Raw genomic sequence first — 18,141 nt, forward strand, 5'->3', positions numbered from 1 at the left:
ATTTTTTTCCTTTGTCTTCCTTTGTTCTGTTTTGTTTTTATAACTGAGAACCCTTCTGAGAATCTTCAATTTACTGGAAGTATAAATCTCTAAAGTGGTTTTTATTTAGTAGCAACAAGGGAGGTATAGCTTGGGAGCCAAGATAGAAAAAATAATTAACCAAGAGAAACTTCAGCCTTTTCAAAGTCATATGTCAAAAGCTGTTCCTGCCATTCACTGGAACTCAGATAGAACTTGGTCCAACCCTTTGTTTTCTTCTTCTTCTTCCTCCTCTTTTTTTTTTTTTTAAGATTTTATTTAATTATTTATTTTAGAAAGAGAGTATGAGCCGGGAAGGGCAGAGGGAGAGAGAGAAACCTGAGCAGGCCCCATGCCCAGCGCAGAGCCCAGCGTGGGGCTCTGCCTCACGACCCCTGAGATCATGACTGGAGCCGAAACCAAGAGTCAGACGCTCATCCGACAGAGCCACCCGGGCGCCCGGGTCCAACCCTTTGTTTTCTGTAACCACATCTTTACTTCTAGTCTTGACCCCTTTCAAACCCATCTCCCTCTTACTCAGTCCCAGGGCTGTATGTCTCCGTCCCCTCCTTCACGAAGGCTGCTCTCTTGGTAAATTCATGCCTTGCCCCAAAACTTATTTTTAAACGTAGTTCCTGTAAGAAAGATACAGATCACATGAATGACAGTGTGGCTTTTTGAGTACCCAGACGTTCAAAGAAATGGTCACATTCGTTAATTCAACAAATATTTATGTCAGAAGTTTAAAAGCCCTCTTTCTCAGATAGCATTTTCTTTACAGGGAGTAGTTGTCCCGGACGTGTGGTCAAAGGAGCTCTGGGCTGAGGCGCTGGAGGGGCAGCGGGAAGATAAATGAGAGAAGCAGGGACAGCTGGCCATGAGGGTTCACCCTCCAGGATTCCTCCCTTGCCACTGGCCCCCGGAGGCCCCTGCAAGCCCAGCAGCGGGGACCCAGATGAGCAGTGGGAGTTGGAGCTAGACGTGAGGTGGAGGCAGTGGCAAGGCCTGAAGGGGGAGCGAGGAGGGCAACGAGAGAGACGGATTGGGATAGGAGCAGGAGGAAGGTGGGCGGGAGGTTCTTGTGTCTACTGGGTTTTCTTCCTGAGCTCCGTGTTCAAGTCAAGCACATTCCACGTAGATAGTAATGACCTGTGCCATTTGTTTTGTATTTTTCTAGATCAATGAACTGAGCCATGTTCAAATCCCTGTTATGTTGATGCCAGATGACTTCAAAGCCTATTCAAAGATAAAGGTGGACAATCACCTTTTTAACAAGTAAGTACAAGTACGGCCTTTTATAGGACTGACATGGCTGCCAGGAGCATGATTTTTGTGAATTTCTATAATCACATTATTTTTCAATGGGTGGGAGTAAAGTTTTGCTGATGAAGTTAATCCTGTGATAAACATAACCATCTGTCATTTTCAGAAAAGCAACAGCAGGCCCTCTTGGGTAATATCCTTTTGCCATATGGCATATTGTTCTCTATGAATATCTTATATGTTAAAAGTGATATTCTCATTACAATTTAAATGTTTGAAGCTGTAAATTGCTTGGAATTTTTAGCAGCTATGGACCTCAGCTATCTTACACAAAACTCTAATAATGCCCACTTCACAAACAGGAAGGACTCCTTCATAGAATAAGAAAGAATTAAGGTATATTTTTATAAAACCTAATTGGATGCCACGTTGGGCCTTGAGACTATTTCTCCTTCGTTTGCATGTCATTTTAGATGTCATATGGAGCACGTAATGTATTAGCTGTCCACTGAGAGCAGGGGGTACGAGGAAGTGCAAGAAACGGCCCTGCCCACAGGGGGCTCACCGGCAGGTGGTTGGAACCTGACACATATACAAATTACTATAATTTGGTGTACAAAGTACGACAGTAGAGGTGTGTGTGTGTGTGTGTGTACACACATGTACACAAAGGAGGAAGCAATTCTGAGTGAGTGGGATGAGCCTCCAAGAATTCCCTCCCACATGAGGGAATTACGATCTCTTTTAATGTGATCATTGTTCTGATGGGAAGCAGATGCGTTAATTCTCTTACTACTGTTTAGAGGTTGACCTTTTGGAGGGACTTTTCCTCTGTGAATTTAGAATGTGGTACTTATATATAGCGTCAAATAGGTTGTTCAAGGACTGAGAGATAGTGTTGTTTTGCAAGCTTTAATCAGCAAGTCCCAGAGGAGAGGAGTGTGGGGAGCACGTCTGTGACTCGCTCTGCTGCCCGTCCCCAGCCTCCCAAGTTCTTTGCTGTCCCTTCACTGTTTCCCTCCTTGTGGCCCCTTCTCTTTCCACTTCTTCGTCCTTGGGGAAGCGGCTGTAAGGACTGGTCGGGATTAGAATGGTCATCTAGTCCCAGGGCCCGTGGGTGGTGCGAGGAGATGAATGGGACCGGTCTGTCCCTGTGTCCCCTGGATTTACTGTGGGTCGTAGTCGATCCTATGAAGCCCAGCCATGCCTTCTGGGGATGGGCAACTGCAGGCACTTGGCTACACGTGGACCTAGATGGTGGCAGATTCAGGTCTGGTTAACATTTTGTACATCTAAATTTGTTCCACATTGTGACTGTTTCAGAGAAAACATGCCGAGCCACTTCAAGTTTAAGGAATATTGCCCGATGGTTTTCCGTAACCTGAGGGAGAGGTTTGGCATCGACGATCAGGATTTCCAGGTGAGTTGCTTTTGTAACCTTTGCTTCAAATGGGATTTGCTCTGTAAAACAGGACTTGCATTTTTTTTCATTACAAGTAATTATATAATAGTAACTTTCATTTTATATAAGAATGTTTCAGTGTGTTTTCTGAAGTCAAGGGCTCTTTTATTTAGGAGACTCTATACAGAATGATTTTAGCAGTCGGCAGGAAAAGATTATTGTTTGGGAAGGGAACACACGCGAGAGTTCTAGGTGACACTCTGATTTTGCAGCAAGTGTCCTGCCAGCAGAGCCTCCTTTGATTTCTGCTGTCAGACGTGTCAGCAGCCTGTGCTAGTGCGTATGTGTGTCTTGAATTCACATTTCCTGTATTTGCAGCGGCCACGTAGCAATCGTAGAAATTTTATTTTTGTTCTGATTGATCTGCTGCTTTTCAAATTGGCCGAACCTGACCCTTGCTCGCAGCATTTTGTCAGAGGCCACGCCTTGTGCGCTACGACGTGTCATGGTCTAGTGACCTCAGAGCTCTTGTCACCAGCAGGAGCCTGCCAGTCCTGGGAATGGCTTGGGGAGCACTGTCATCTGCTCTTGGTTCCCATAAAAATGTGCACCATTGCTTTTCTTCCTATATATGCCTCGTTCTCAAATTTGACTTTTCCAGTTGAGATCCTGGTGCTGCCATAAGTGCTAATCCATGGTCGTTTCTCCTGAGAAAGGACCTGGCATCAGTTAGCCAGTCAGATTGGTAAAAACCAAGGATTTTTTAAAAAGATTTTATTTATTTATTTGAGAGAGAGAGAACATGAGTGGGGAGGAGGGACAGAGGGAGAGGGAGAAGCAGACTTCCAGCTGAGCAGGGAGCCCAAGGGAGGGGCTCGATTCCAGGACCCCGGGGGATCATGACCTGAGCCTAAGGCAGATGCTTAACCGACTGAGCCACCCAGGCGCCCCCACAAGGATTTTTTTAGAAGGAGAAAATCTGAGTTAAGAGATGCAAGGGCTACTTTCTGGTCTTTTAGGACAGTCTATTCATTTTACTGTGAAAGCACTGAGCGTTTTAAATCCCTTCACATCTAGTAAACACTTTCTTTCATTTGCCCCAAATCAGAGATCCTAATTTATCCTGCATTAAGTGCCATATTGCCACCCTGAGTGGCCTTACAAGTTAAACACTGACATAGCTTACCCTGTATTTTCTCTTAAAGAATAGGGTCCCTAAGGCAAATTGAGCTTAGTTGAGTACACTTCCTTAAAGATTGTGGGCCTCTCCACCCTGCCCTGCCCCATTATTGAGTTTTCAAGAATTTCTCGCATGCTCACTCAGGCTTACAAGAAGCTTCCAAGCTGCCAGGTTTTGAATAAGCAATGCTAGCGAGGCTGCCGGTGACATTCTCTCCTCTGTGGACCAGGGCTGAGTTTTCCACAGAGGTGGGTTCTGAGCAGAGGCTCGGGTGCACCCCAGAGAGAGCTGGAGAGAAGTGGAACAGAGTCGAGTGGGCGCTCGGTTTGCTTTTAAAAAAACTGGTGGAGCCAGCGCTCAGATTTGGGCCCCATGTGTAAGAGAAAGAATTTCAGTCAAACTTAGACTTGGAATTTACTGCTAAAAAAATAAGTCACTTTTTATTTATTTAAAAAGATTTTATTTATTTATTTATTTGAGAGTGAGAGAGAGAGTGAGCAAGCACAAGAGCTGAAATCAAGAGTCCAGATGCTTAACTGACTGAGCCACCCAGGTGCCCCTGAAGTGACATCATTTTTTTTTAAGGCCTATGTTTTAAAACTGTTTTCAGTAGACTTGTTGTTACTTGTACCCCAAAGCGTCCTAAATAACACTTTTAGCATGACTGATGGGGGTGGGGGTATTATAGAATGTTGACTCAGCTGTAAAAAATCTTTAAAAAAAAAAAAAAAGAGCAGGGGAAGGGAGAAGCAGACTCCCCACTGAGCAGGGAGCCCAACGACATGGGGCTCGATCCCAGGACCCCAGGATCACAACCTCAGCTGAAGGCAGATGCTTAACCGACTGAGCCACCCGGGCACCCCAATAAGTCACTTTTAAAGAATAAATTTTGGAATAGTAAAAAAGGTTTGTATAAAAGAAAAAAAGGAATGACTCTACGTTAAGAACTGCTTAATACATTTAAAGAGGCCCTATGAAAATAAACAGTACTTTAAAGGAGTGAATAGCTGACAGCTTTGATGTCCTAAGAAAATCTCCTCTGCCTGATTGCCCTGTTAAACTCATGTGTGTTCCTCCCTCTGTCCCTCTCCTTTTTTTTTTTTTTTTTTTAAATCAGCTACACTGGCATTTCACAGAAACTGGCTTTTGAGAGCCTATAGTACAGAATATTGTTAGGTTCCTCAATTCATTACCAAAATGAAGTTCTTAAATGTCTTCCCAGAATTAGCCCTGTTAAGTGAGATCTGAAATGGACCCTTTCCAGCCTGAAATCTGTACTGCAACAGATGAAAGTAGTTTCTAGAATTTCCCAAAATGACCAGTTTAGTTGCGGAAATACCAAGATATGAGCCAGTTTTCCTTCACCTTTCTTCCCCCCTAAAAACAAAACCATGTAACTTGATATTTCAGTAAGTGCAAATTGCTGACTACAAGCTTCAAAGGCAAATCAGGCAAGTAGAGGATGATTCACGTAACTAACTGGCAAGTCTCTGAAGGTCTTAGCAGGAGAGATCAGTATAGAGAGCCGGTGTGAGTATAATTAATCATTTGAACACCGCTCCTTTCCTCAGCTACGCCCAGTGCTTTTGGCATTTAAATTGCTGCTTTCTCTTTGGCAACTGTATTTCTATTAAAAAAAAAAAAAAGAAAAAGAAAAGGTGGGTGTTTAGTAACTTTAGTAAACCAGAGATATATGCTGGTTTCCTTCCCCAGTCCCATGTTCCTTTCCCAAGATCTCTACTTTTAAGAAAATTTTCCGTAGGGGTAGACCTCGGAGTTGAAACTGAAGACGAGATCATAAATGTGGGGCTCCACTCCCCACTTTGTTGGCTACTTGGTTTGGAAAAATGGAGGAAGTGTGCCAGCTCCGGCTCTGAGTTTGTACCTTGAGGGCCACTGGGCATTACTGGGATGGAGGTGGAGGTGCTGTGGTCCTGGGAAGGTCCTGGGAAGCCCAGCAGTGAGCATAGGTCAGGACTAGAGGGACTGTTATCCCAGCTGCTGGGCACATCAACTCACCACTGCCCAGACATTGCACTGATCACACATAACGTGTGATCGGTTGACATATGTAGTACCAGATTAAATACTCTTTCTCAATCTGATTTCAAAAGTGAGATTAGACAATGGCACCACATTGCTAGAAGGGACCAGGCCTCACACTGCTTTGCTTTGCCTTGATGTGTTTGTTTTTCTGAAGTGCCTGCTTATTGGACGAGTGGCTTTAAATCAATGTGGCGATAAGGAGCTCGGCTGTCTGGTTCATTTAGTATTCAGACCTTCACATTGAATCGAAGGGATAAATGCTGTCGACCTGCCTTGTGTGTGTGAATGCCTTTTTGCTGCACCTGAAAAAAGTCAGTATTGATGAATCTGATAAAAGTAGAACATGGTAATCAGCCTACCTAATTGACCTCTATCCGCAAACTCCAAATTCTTGAAAAGAATTGAAGAGCATTCCTACCATAAACCTTTGTATCTTTTCCCCTGGTTTTGGTTTCTGGAATGTCCTTTAAAAATAAAACTTCTTTTTCTTGCTGTTAAAGACAAATTCAAACAGAGGTTCTAGAATATTCATCATTAATAAGAGTATCACTTAACATACACACACACACACACACACACACACACACACACACGCCTCTTTGTAGGTATGTCCAATGCTTCCAGATTCAGAACTTTCTCCACTTTATTAGTGTGTCTTAAAATTACTTCATTGGTTTGTAAGAGGCTCGGTGTTGAATTATGTTCTTCTGATCGTTGTTGGGCCAACGTGACTCTGCATTACCATATTTTAAGATGAGGCATCTTTGAAGATGAGTGCACCCATGGAAGTCTCCACTATTCCTCATACTGTTTCTGCCTCTGCTGCCCACACCCCGCCCCCCAAAGCTCCGGTCCCCCTTCGGTGGAGGATTTTATGCACGATTACCACCCGGTGTGTGTTATTTGTACCTATTGCATTTCAGCTCTGTGCAAGACATTATAGGGGTGCAGAAGGGAAGAGAGGGCAAAGGAGCTCCCTTTTGTTAGTGTGTTTGTTTGTTTAACTCTTCTGTATCAGATTCTGTAGAGTTGCTAATGAGATTTACAAAAACCCAGACATCTTGATTTTTACTCTTCTCCAAGCAAATCTGCATCCCTCTTTCCAGTCTCTCAGACTATCAGAACCTCTTACAACAGGCCTAGGAAGTCAAAAGGAGACTTCACTTAAAGTTTCTGAGCTGTGGGAGAGGATTGCCCACCAGAAACCAAAAAGTTCTGCAGGATGGAGATGATGCAGTTAAGCCTCAACCCACCACATAATTGAAACTGAGTCCTCTTGTTCTCCGTGGAGGATAATACCAGGTTTACTTTTCCCCTACCGCGTCTCCTGAATTAGAATCCCTCATTATTTGCATTTGATGCGTCGTCTTCTTTGTATTTGTAATGGAGAATTCTAATTTTAAAATAATTAATTTTAAAAGCTAACGTTTTAAACTTTTGATGTTGTAGTTTCAAGTTTAAAAATAAAATGTGAAAGTGTTAAGACCTTGAGAGGATACGGAACTTTGGGGGAGAAAACCTGCCAGTGTCTGTAGAATACAGAGCCTATCGCTGTGTTTTCAAATGTAGATTTTCCCAAAAACCATTTAAACTGTCGAAGGGCAGGGACTGAGTCTCATGTGTCTAAGGGTACAGGCCCAGAGTTTAGCATCAGCCTGGCTCTGGGCAGCCACTTAGGAAATATCTGTGGCAGAAGAGGAGGGAGGGCTGGGGGGGGTAAACCAAGGGAAGTGAACCTTCTGGGCCAAAACATGGCGGCGCAAGAGCTCAGGAAATGCAAAGCAACTCGATGGTGGTGGGAGTGTGGAGATAAAGATGGGAAACCGGCCTGCAGACTTCCCTCAGATTCTTCAGCCCCAGAACAGCCCTGTGGATTTTGCACAGGGGAATGATGTGATGACATGTGGATTTTCTAAAGATAACTGAGGTGGTTACGTACAGAATGCATAAAAGAGATAACACAGCGAGGAGGCTATGAGCTATCCTAGCGAGTCTGAAGAGGCATACAGCAAGGCCCTCAGCATTGACAGGGTCAAGCAGAGAGTAGCTACCCAAGGTGTGGGGAAGAGAAACCTGACAGGAGTGGAGGTGTTGGAGCCTGAGAGGCTGGGAGAGGAGAGGGAAAGCTTGGGAAAGGGTGAGGAGAGAGCGGAAGATGCAGTTGAGTGTTTAGCCTTTTGAACGTAGAGGTGATCTTGCTCGTCATGTGGTGGGCTGCCTGGATGGTGCCCAGGGTCAGGGGCACTGGCCCGACCTGGGAGGGATTGGCTTGTGGGTGCTTATCTCTTGACAGACCTACTTGTACTGTCACCATCTGGCATTTGCTTGTTCCTTGAACCGTATGAGCTCTTTCTTTCCTCTGTGACTGCTGTGTCTCTTGAGCCTGCTCATTCACAGCTTCTCCTCACACCTGTTGGCCTCACCAGCGAGCCTCCGTGGGCCTCACAGTGCGTATCGGACAGAAACTCCTCCTGGGCCGAAAACCAAAGGTGCTCTTCTCACATTGGACAATCTCCTGACAGACTTTTGGGGAAACTCTCTCACAACCTATCAACGTCATCAGGTTTTTTTCTTGTGCTTTTTCTGCTCCTTCTTGTGAGTTGAACCAATGACTGTCCCCATCGCAGACTGTCCCCACCTGAGAACTCAGGCTTCCTATTTGCCTTTGTTTCCCCCACACTGAACCCACTTTGGGTTATGACCCGTGATTTCCAGCCAAGAGCTGACAGTCGTCCCTGCCACAAGGCGCTCCTATCCAGGTTAGATGTTGTGTTTGCTTTTTGTGATCCCCAGGCACAGGTCTCTGGCATTTTAATGTCAGTCAGGGACCAACCTGAGATTTTTAAAGGAGATCTCGTGGTGCTCTGTGAAGTTCCTGCAACTCTGCTGATCATCACCATTCGTTTTTTTATTTTTTAAAGATTTTATCTATTTATGTGACAGAGAGAGAGATAGCCAGCGAGAGAGGGAACACAAGCAGGGGGAGTGGGAGAGGAAGAAGCAGGCTCATAGCGGAGGAGCCTGATGTGGGGCTCGATCCCGGGACCCCGGGATCATGCCCTGAGCTGAAGGCAGACTACTGAGCCACCCAGGCACCCCATCACCATTCATTTTTGTGTTCTTCTTTTCTCAGCTGTTTCATTATTGATAAGTGTTAAATTGCAGTGTGTCTTGCTCCCCTTCTTAATGAAAGCCACACTACGCCTGGGATCACAGCTCAGACTTCCTTTGAAATTCCCGAAGAGCTTAACATACAGCTTTGAACACAGTGGGCATTTAATAAATCCTTGATGATGATGTTCAAGTTAGCATGTTGGTCTTTACCTCTCCGACGGGGTCAGAGGACCATCTGTGCTCTCACAGATATGTCAAATGCAAACCCAGAAAGCAGCCTTGGCCGGGCGGTTGCTCCTGGCTCCTGGCCTTGTGATTTGAGGCATGTAATCGTAATCCTGAGTTGTCAGCAGGGAGCGATCGGCTTCCAGGTTTCAAGTCCATGAAACAGGTGGCATGGGTTAGGTAAAAGAACATCTCCTGGGAGCAAGGAGGCTGGTCAGAGTGTTGGATCTTCAGCGACTGACGCTGTGGCTGTCTCTAGTCGCTTTTTCCTGGTGGGTCTCAGTTTCCTCATCTGTGAAACGAGGGAAAAGGACGTGATGTTCGCTGAGGCCCTCCTAGCTGTCAACTCTCTGAATCTGTTATTAAGTCATCTCGGGTAGGTGACAGTCGCCGAGGTTCTCGTATACAATATCGACATGTTCCCTTTGCACGGTGGTGGCTTTTATACGCTGGAGTATGGAGGAATTGGTTGTAGGTGGCCTTTCTGTTGATGAAAAATGAAAACTTTTCATACGTGATTTTTAACAGGACTACAAACCCGTATCAAAGTGCAAAATATCCAAAAACACATAAGACTGAGAATTCAGTATTCAGAATGCTTGGATATTTAAAAATGCACAGGGGACCGTAATGGTTACTAAATCGTGACATTTTCAGGAGAGGCATAGAAGATCGGTGGCAAGAATGAGCTAATGAAATTGACCTTTACATTTCCTCCACCCTCTGGAGGCCCCACTAATCCCGGACCTCCCACTGCGGAAATAAACATCTTCAGTGTAGACTTTCAGAGGAGCGGGGAGGAAGGATGGCACCGTTAATCCCTTTCTTAAGGGAAATGACAATAAATTTCCAATTAGAAGCGTTAAGAAGGCCACTGAAGAGTGAGCTTCATCTCTCATTATCTTCCTTTATTTCCTGCCGAGGGCAGACGTGACACCAGAGCTTCAAACACGGCTGTTGAGTTTGGGGACAGCCATGTATTTGGCTATGCAGAATGGAAATGGTAAAAAGAAGTTCACTTACCACGAGGCAAGAGAGGCAAGCAAAAAATGACTAAATTGTCATACTGTTACCTGTCTTCCACTTAATAGCTCTGCCCTAGACCTTCCGTTTTGGTCAGAGAGTTCATTTTTTCCCCAACTCCCCAGCAAGCCTAGGAGCATGCTAAGAAGCAGCATTTGCTGGCCATAATGTGTCCACTGCACTGGACCGAGCAGAGCGTGCCTACAATGTCCCTTCACTCGCCCAGAGACGCCCAGGGTCTACAGCTAGCACAGCTGGTCGCCTTAGGGACTTTCAAGAAGAAAGTTTGGTCCTGTCACGGATGCCTGTGTACTGTAGGAGTGTGTTTATACGAAATGTCCAGAAGGCAAATCTGTAAGGCAGCGGATAATGGTTTCCTGCTTGGAGAGTGGGCGTCGGAATGGGGGTGACTGCTAATGGGTACAGGTTTCTTTTTGAGGTGATGAAAATGTTCTAAAACTCATTGTGGTGATGGTTAACTTTGTATATATACTAAAAACCATTGAACTGCACCCTTTAAAGAGGTGAATTGTATGGTATGTGAGTTATAACTCAGTAAAGCTTATTAAGGAAGAAGAATGCGGTTGAAGCTTACTTTTTATTCAATATATGATTTTAATTTTCCTCCACCATTGATTTTGGCTGCCTTTTTCTTGATTGGGTGTTATGATATCAGTATTCCCATTTAGAACAAGTGAATTTGAGGAATTACATAGTTTATAATATGAAATGAATGAACGGCCAATGAATACAGCGTGTATCGTTCAGTTCGTTTACATTTGTGATTAGATTTTCCCCCTAAACTAAGAGCAAATCATTGTGCATTTCCTACGTCTCTACAAACTAACAGCAGTAACTGTTACTGAGTATAATTAGTAGAGCAAGAAGGAAACCTAGAGACGTTAAGTCCAACTTTCTTTGCAGATAGTCAGGTAACAGAGTGAGGGCTGGAGGAGGGGAGTTGGGAGGCCTCCATGCCCTTGCCTTCTAAGTCACTCTGTTTCTGCCCTACATGCTGAGACCTGGGTCCTGTGAGAAAATTTTGTGGGCAGTGGCGGTAATAAGACACTGTATCAATGTCTCTTGATCCATATTTTAAATGTTGAGTTGAGTCTTTTAGGGCTCTGCATTGAATGGGATTGTGGATGTCACCGTAACTCAGCGGGTTACACAGATGACTTTCCAGACCATTGGTCCAAGGTTGCTTTTCCAAACCTCCACCCCTCTCCTCAAGCCCTCATCTTTAGCCGGCAACCGCTCACCCTCCCTTAGCCTTGCTTCTCCCTCGAGGTCACAGAGGCCTGCACATGGAGCTCCCCTGACTTTCCCTCCCCTGTGCCTTCAAATTCATGGGCATCTCCAGTCAGTCTACTTTCCTCCCCTTCCCCTCCTCCTCCTCAGGAAGGAGTCACCCACCTCTCCCGACCGCCTTCCCCTGTTCTGTTTCTTTAGAGACTTGTCCTACCCCCTTTCCCCTTTGATGGACGTAAGCCGGAGGCCAAGGACAGAAGGAAGACCTTGTGGGTTGGCAATTTTTGACTTGAAAGTTCTTTATAAAATGTTTTAAATTCTTTTTTTTTTAAGATTTTATTATTTTATTTGACAGACAGCAAGAGAGGGAACAAAAGCAAGGGGGAGTGGGAGAGGAAGAAGCAGGCTCCCAGCAGAGCAGGGAGCCCAATGTGGGGCTCGATCCCATAACGCCGGGATCACGCCCCGAGCCAAAGGCAGACGCTTAACGACTGAGCCACCCAGGCGCCCCAAAATTCTTTTGTAAAAATCTAAGTGGTTGTTAAGGAGGACTGTAAGGAAATAACCTGCAAAGGTAAATGGACTGTGTGTGGCTCTCGATTCTCAGTGGGTACAAACGAGAGGCTTGGCTGGGGTGGGGACCAGAGGAATCAAGAGCAAATTGGGAGAAGCTTGTTCTGTAAGTCCATCTTCATTTTTAACTTCTCAACCTGCAGAATCATCTATCAGTATTGATCTGCACTTCTAAATATCTTCCAAGTTGAAATTCGCTCTTTGTAATAACAGCTACTATTTATTGAGTACTACTCTATTCCCAGCACTGTTCTAAAACTTTATATTCCTCTGATTTAACTCCCAAACTTTTGACTACTATTATTATTACCCTCATCATTATTTCTGTGGATAGGGAAACTGAGGCAAAAAGAGCTTAAATTAACATGCCCAAATTCACAGTCTTGGTTTTTAAAGTTCCCTTGTCCGATGTCATGTTATAACGTCCCCCAGCTTCACCATCATCCCTGTTTGGAACTTGAAAGGTCATCAGGCATCTGCTTATGTCAATGCGAACCTGAGAAAATATGAGTAAACTAAATAAAAGTATGAACAAACTAAACAGAGATGGTTTTGATGTTCAGAACATTCTGATGAGTGTGTACTTAGTGGGTTTGTGAGTGTGTTCTCTTCTGATGGCTTCTAGACTTGGGAAGATGTATGAGGACGTTTCAGAAGGCCCGTGGGACGCTCCACACATTGAATGCCCTAGATCGCCTTTACATTGTGTTGTGACTTTGACCCCAAATATCCAGAGAGCACATTGTTTTGCATGTTCACGCTTTTGAACTGAGAGGTTCGGAATCCCAGATTTTGAATTTTTAAAATGGCACCTTATTTCAGAATATATGGCTTTGTCCATGACAAAGAATCTGTTTCCTTCCTTCCTTCCTTCCTTCCTTCCTTCCTTCCTTCCTTCCTTCCTTCCTTCCTTTTTATTTTTTTAGGAATCTGTTTTCTAATGAGGGAATGTGAGTAGAGCTCCACCCTCGAGGTAGATGTCATTGGGTAATTTTACCTGGCAGCTTTCTCAATACACACAGACAGGTAGGTAATGGTGAACATTCCTGAGAGTAAATGTTTTACTTTGGAAATGGGAATTACCTTGAAGATGACTAAACCAGCCCTATAAGCCGTGCTTTCTAGGCCTTCGGTTAGATCAGATTTTCATCTTAGACTTGGTCTTTTAAATCAGATGGTTAAGAGGAGACAGAATTTTTTTTTTAAAAAAATGGTGTCTTCAGGGTCGCCTGGGTGGCACAGCGGTTAAGCGTCTGCCTTCCGCTCAGGGAGTGATCCCGGCGTTCTGGGATCGAGTCCCACATCGGGCTCCTCCGCTATGAGCCTGCTTCTTCCTCTCCCACTCCCCCTGCTTGTGTTCCCTCTCTCGCTGGCTGTCTCTATCTCTGTCAAATAAATAAATAAAATCTTAAAAAAAAATGGTGTCTTCAGCTGGACCTTCTTTCTTCCATGTAAATCTTTTTTTTTAATATTTTTTTTATTATATTATGTTAGTCACCATACAGTACATCCCTGGTTTTTGATGTAAAGTTCGATGATTCATTAGTTGCGTATAACACCCAGTGCACCATGCAATACGTGCCCTCCTTACTACCCATCACCAGTCTATCCCATTCCCCACCCCCCTCCCCTCTGAAGCCCGCAGTTTGTTTCTCAGAGTCCATAGTCTCTCATGCAGTAATCAGAAGGGGGAATGAACCATATAAATCTTGTCCAAACTTGCAGATTTTTGTCTTAACTTCTTTTTCTGTTTCTTTCTTTTCTTTCTTCCTTTCTTGCCAGTTTAGCATTGTGGAGAGTGACCTAGCATTTCATATTCCCAGAGTAAAGGATTACTTCTTTCAGCCTTGGCATTCTTTGCCAAGGAAATCCTTACAGTTTTAAGCAGGGAAAAACCGGGGATAGGATAGTCTTTAAAGACAGAAGCCAGTCACCAAAGAGAATGAAAACCTCCAGCAATTCTCAGAACATGTGAACTAATTAAAACTGACACTAATTAAAACTTACTGTGCCACATGGTGAGAAATGTGAAGAATTCAGGACACCTGGGTGGCTCAGTCAGTTAACGTCTGCCTTTGGCTTAGGTCATGATCCCAGGGTTCTGAGATCGAGTCCCTCATTGGGCTCCTTGCTCAGCAGGGAGCCTTCTCCCTCTGCCTGCTGCTCCCCTGCTTGTGATCTTTCTCTCTCTGACAAGTTAATAAATAAAATCTTTAAAAAAAAAAAGGGGGGGGAAATGTGAAGAATTCTTAGGAGTGACACCGTCATCCTCGTGCACAGGACTGTCAGAAGTACGAAGCTCTAGGCAGGTTTCTGCTCCGTCTGTGCCACAGGAATTGTCTGACTCGAAGCCCGGGGCTCACCCACACACACTTTCCCTGTCCTGAAGCCTTGTTGCACAAACATGCATCAATCAGTCTCAGCTCTGGCCTTGAGAGAAGACAGCTCCTATACTCCTACCCGCCTCACGTCAAGTAATGAACAGCCCTAGAATGAGTCAGGATGGATTTGTACACATGTTAATGAAAGTGTAAATTAAGGACTCTGGGCTGCATTAGCATTGAGGCCGTTACGATGATTAATTTTTACTTGGTGAGACTGAAAACATAAAGACAGTTTTGGTTTTGTGCCAGTTTGCTCATGCTCTAAATTGTGATTAGAAGGTGTTTGTCGCCACAGAAGACTGTATCAATAGTCCCATTGCTAATGCCCACCGGACTCTTGAGCCTGGGAGGGAGGCAGCAATGGCGGGAGGGGTGGAGGCCGACTGTTCTGGGTGAGGCCCCTGCAAGGCCCTCCCCGTACATCGTCCCACTCAGATGTTCAAGCACTAAGGCAAGCAAGTCATTTCCATCCCTGGGATTCTGTTTTCTTACCTGTAAATTGAATGGTTTGGAATAATCTCCAAGGTTGCTTTCAACTGTCATGCTCTTTGATTATGAGCATTATTTACACATAGAGGGACCCTCTGGGGGCTCCCAAAAGTCCCTCCCAAGCTCTGCTTCTCTGCCTTCCTCCTCTTGACCTCCCAAACTCGCCGACTGTCCTGTATGATATCGTGGTTCATTTTTCCTTTGTGACAGAACAAAGCACACTGAGAGAATTTCAATATTCAGTTTTGCTACATAGCAGACTGAATGGAGGCCACTCACTGATTCCTTTCAATACATGGCCTCAACTTCCTTCTCTCAGCTTGTTTTCTCGCTCTTGCCAAAATTGTCCTGAGAATATCTGGAATCTATGAAGTGTTCTTTTCATGCTGTCCTAAGAACTATTGCCATCTTCTTTTTCATCGTGGCCCAGATATGTTAAACCATCATTATGCCTCTGCTGAGGTAGTGGTCATACCTTTCTGACCGAACTGTTGTTGGGCAGCTTACCGACCCACCTCTGAGGTGAATCTACAGGTCCTGGAGCTGTGCGCCGTGCCTTCGAGTAAACACGTTCTTAGCGTTATAAAAGGTCTGTGGTAGAGCTCTCATTCAGCTCACCCTCTCCCCTGCTTTATTCTCCCTCACTTTATAGACACAGAAACTGAGGCTCAAAGAGGCTAAATGACATATCCAAGGGCTGGAGAGTGGCAGAACATGGGCCCTGCTGTTACACAGTACCGCCTACACACACACACACACACACACACACACACACACACACACACACTTCTACCTTATTTCAAAGACCACAGAAAGTCTATGATAATGATGTTAAGTAATGGGAGAAGTTTAGTCTTTGAAAATTGCCCTTTTTGGTTTCCTCAGAGGAAGCTTTAGGCAGGAGCCTGCGTATTGCTTAATTCCATTGTACTCTACAGTTTGGTTATCTTCGAGTGGGAAAATGCACCTGGCCTTGCCTATCTCAGAGGACTGTTGTGAAAATAAAGACAAAATAAGGAGTTGGATTTTTCCAGGCCTTAGAGTCATTCCAAGGATTGTTCATGTTGTGTAAAATAGCGTTTACTCTTCTGATTTTCTGTTTATCTAAGGCTTTCAATAAATTTGATTCATATTTTTTATGTTTGTAGTGATAAAGATACTTTCTTAATTTTCACAAAGTGTCTGTTCCTAACTTCACTGATTATTTAAAAACGAAGAGCCTTAAAAAATCCTTCTACACGCTGGAGGTAGACACTGTGCATTGGGTCTACTCATGTGATTATTGAAAAGCTGAGTTGAGGCAGAACCAAGATTAGAATTTGTAAAGGGTTATAACCAGGATTAAGACTTGGACAATATGCTAATGCAGAGTCTGGAATAAATGATTATCAATATATTTGGTTTTTTTTTTTAAAGATTTTATTTATTTATTTGACAGAGAGAGAGGCAGCCAGTGAGAGAGGGAACACAGGCAGGGGGAGTGGGAGAGGAAGAAGCAGGCTCCCAGCAGAGGAGCCTGATGTGGGGCTCGATCCCAGGACTCCAGGATCACACCCTGAGCCAAAGGCAGATGCTTAACTGCTGTGCCACCCAGGCGCCCCTATCAATATATTTGAAACTGAAGGGGAAGACAAAGAATTTGAAAGGAGGTAACATCTGAGCTGAAGAGCCACTGCTTATGTGATGAGTCATTTCTAGCCCTTGGGAAACCCATACACTGCCTTGTACATATTATTATTATACACTTCTCTAATGAATTAATACAGTCAACGCAACAAAGTCCCCTTCACTATAAAGTTTCCCATTTTGAGGCGCTTGGGTGGCTCAGTGGGAAGAGCATCCTACTCTTGGCTTCTGCTCAGGTCATGATTCCACGGTCATGGAATCAGGCCCCACGTTGGTGTCCGCACTGAGCACGGAGTCTGCTTGTCCTTTTCCCTCTGCTCCTCCTTGCACTCCCTCTCTCTCTTTCTCTCTCTCACATAAATAAATAAATTAATGAATGAATAAATAAATAAATGTTTAAAATCTTTAAAAAAAATAAAATGAAGTTTCCCATTTTAAGCAAACCAGGACTGGACAGCATATAATGGGAAGGGTGTTCATGCAGGTAAGTGTGTAATTATCACACGCCTAATGCGCTGGGCTTGACACACTGTGCACAGAGAAAGCACATCACAGCCACAATTCAGCAGACCCCTGATTGTCACCTGGTAGACACACCTGCCGCGTCCCTCCCCGGCCCACACCTGCGGGGTCCGAATCTGCATTTCCACATGATCCCCCAGGTGCTCGGTGGCTCATTAAAGTTTGAGAAGCACTTGCTGTGCAGTTTTCAATTTTATTCTCCCCCGTTGGTCTGTGATAGGGTGTTAGACTTCAATATCTGATACTAATAAGTAGTGGCCATCATTATGTCCTTTGCTGAGTACAGGTATCCTTTATTACCTACCCTGCACCCTTCCAAAAAGAATTTATTTGGAATAATTTTTTGCACGCTAATGCGTGGGAGAAAAGTGTAAGACCACTAGCCCATAGCAACGATTGCTTTTATTTGTTGCTAGTGTTTAAAACCTCTTCACTTTGATTTTCTTCCTTTCTCTTCTTAGTAGGAAGTAGTTGCAAAGGAGATTTTTTGGGGGGGAAAAAAAGAAAAAACCAATGTCATGGTGAATTAGACTCTCATGAATATGGCCATTTTTGTCCTGAAAATTATTTTCATCCTTCTCAGTCTATCTAATGGATTTCAGTTGTCTCAAGAATAATTTAACACTGCCAAATCCTGCTATTTAAAGTCATTGGAAGTTATATCGATTTTTTTTTTCTTCTCTCCAGTTTCTTAATAACTTAAGGAAAGCAAATTCCGTTCCTTGGCAGCGTGGGCTCTGCACTTGACAGGTGTGCCCTGCCGCACGCTGACCCAAATGCGCTATTGCAGAATGTGGCGGTGCACGACAGCCGGGCCGGGTGCATCCTGGGAGATGAGAATGCGCTCACGGCCGCCCCCTCAGCCCCGGAAGGACCTTCCTGAGTTACTACCCCTGCAACATAGTTGTACTTCATAGCACTCAATCCTGTCGGATTTCATCTAGAAAGGAAGGAAAGGATAAAGAGACTCGAATATACCAGACAGAAAGGAACTCTTTCGTTGAAAATCCATGATGCAGGGTAAT

At 44.4% G+C, this 18,141-nt stretch overlaps 1 protein-coding gene across 2 annotated transcripts in view; it reads left to right on the top strand.

The window, feature by feature from the left end:
- PIP4K2A (phosphatidylinositol-5-phosphate 4-kinase type 2 alpha) overlaps positions 1 to 18,141 on the top strand; it is a 177,611-nt gene that overhangs the window by 108,463 nt on the left and 51,007 nt on the right. For both annotated transcript variants that reach the window (XM_040645330.1, XM_040645331.1), the window contains exons 2-3: positions 1,196 to 1,293; positions 2,605 to 2,701. In XM_040645330.1, the coding sequence (XP_040501264.1) occupies positions 1,196 to 1,293; positions 2,605 to 2,701 (195 nt within the window). The remainder of the gene's footprint in view (positions 1 to 1,195; positions 1,294 to 2,604; positions 2,702 to 18,141) is intronic.

The sequence above is a fragment of the Ursus maritimus genome, unplaced genomic scaffold (genome assembly GCF_017311325.1).
Source record: "Ursus maritimus isolate PB19 unplaced genomic scaffold, ASM1731132v1 scaffold_31, whole genome shotgun sequence".
Classification (NCBI taxonomy): domain Eukaryota; kingdom Metazoa; phylum Chordata; class Mammalia; order Carnivora; family Ursidae; genus Ursus; species Ursus maritimus.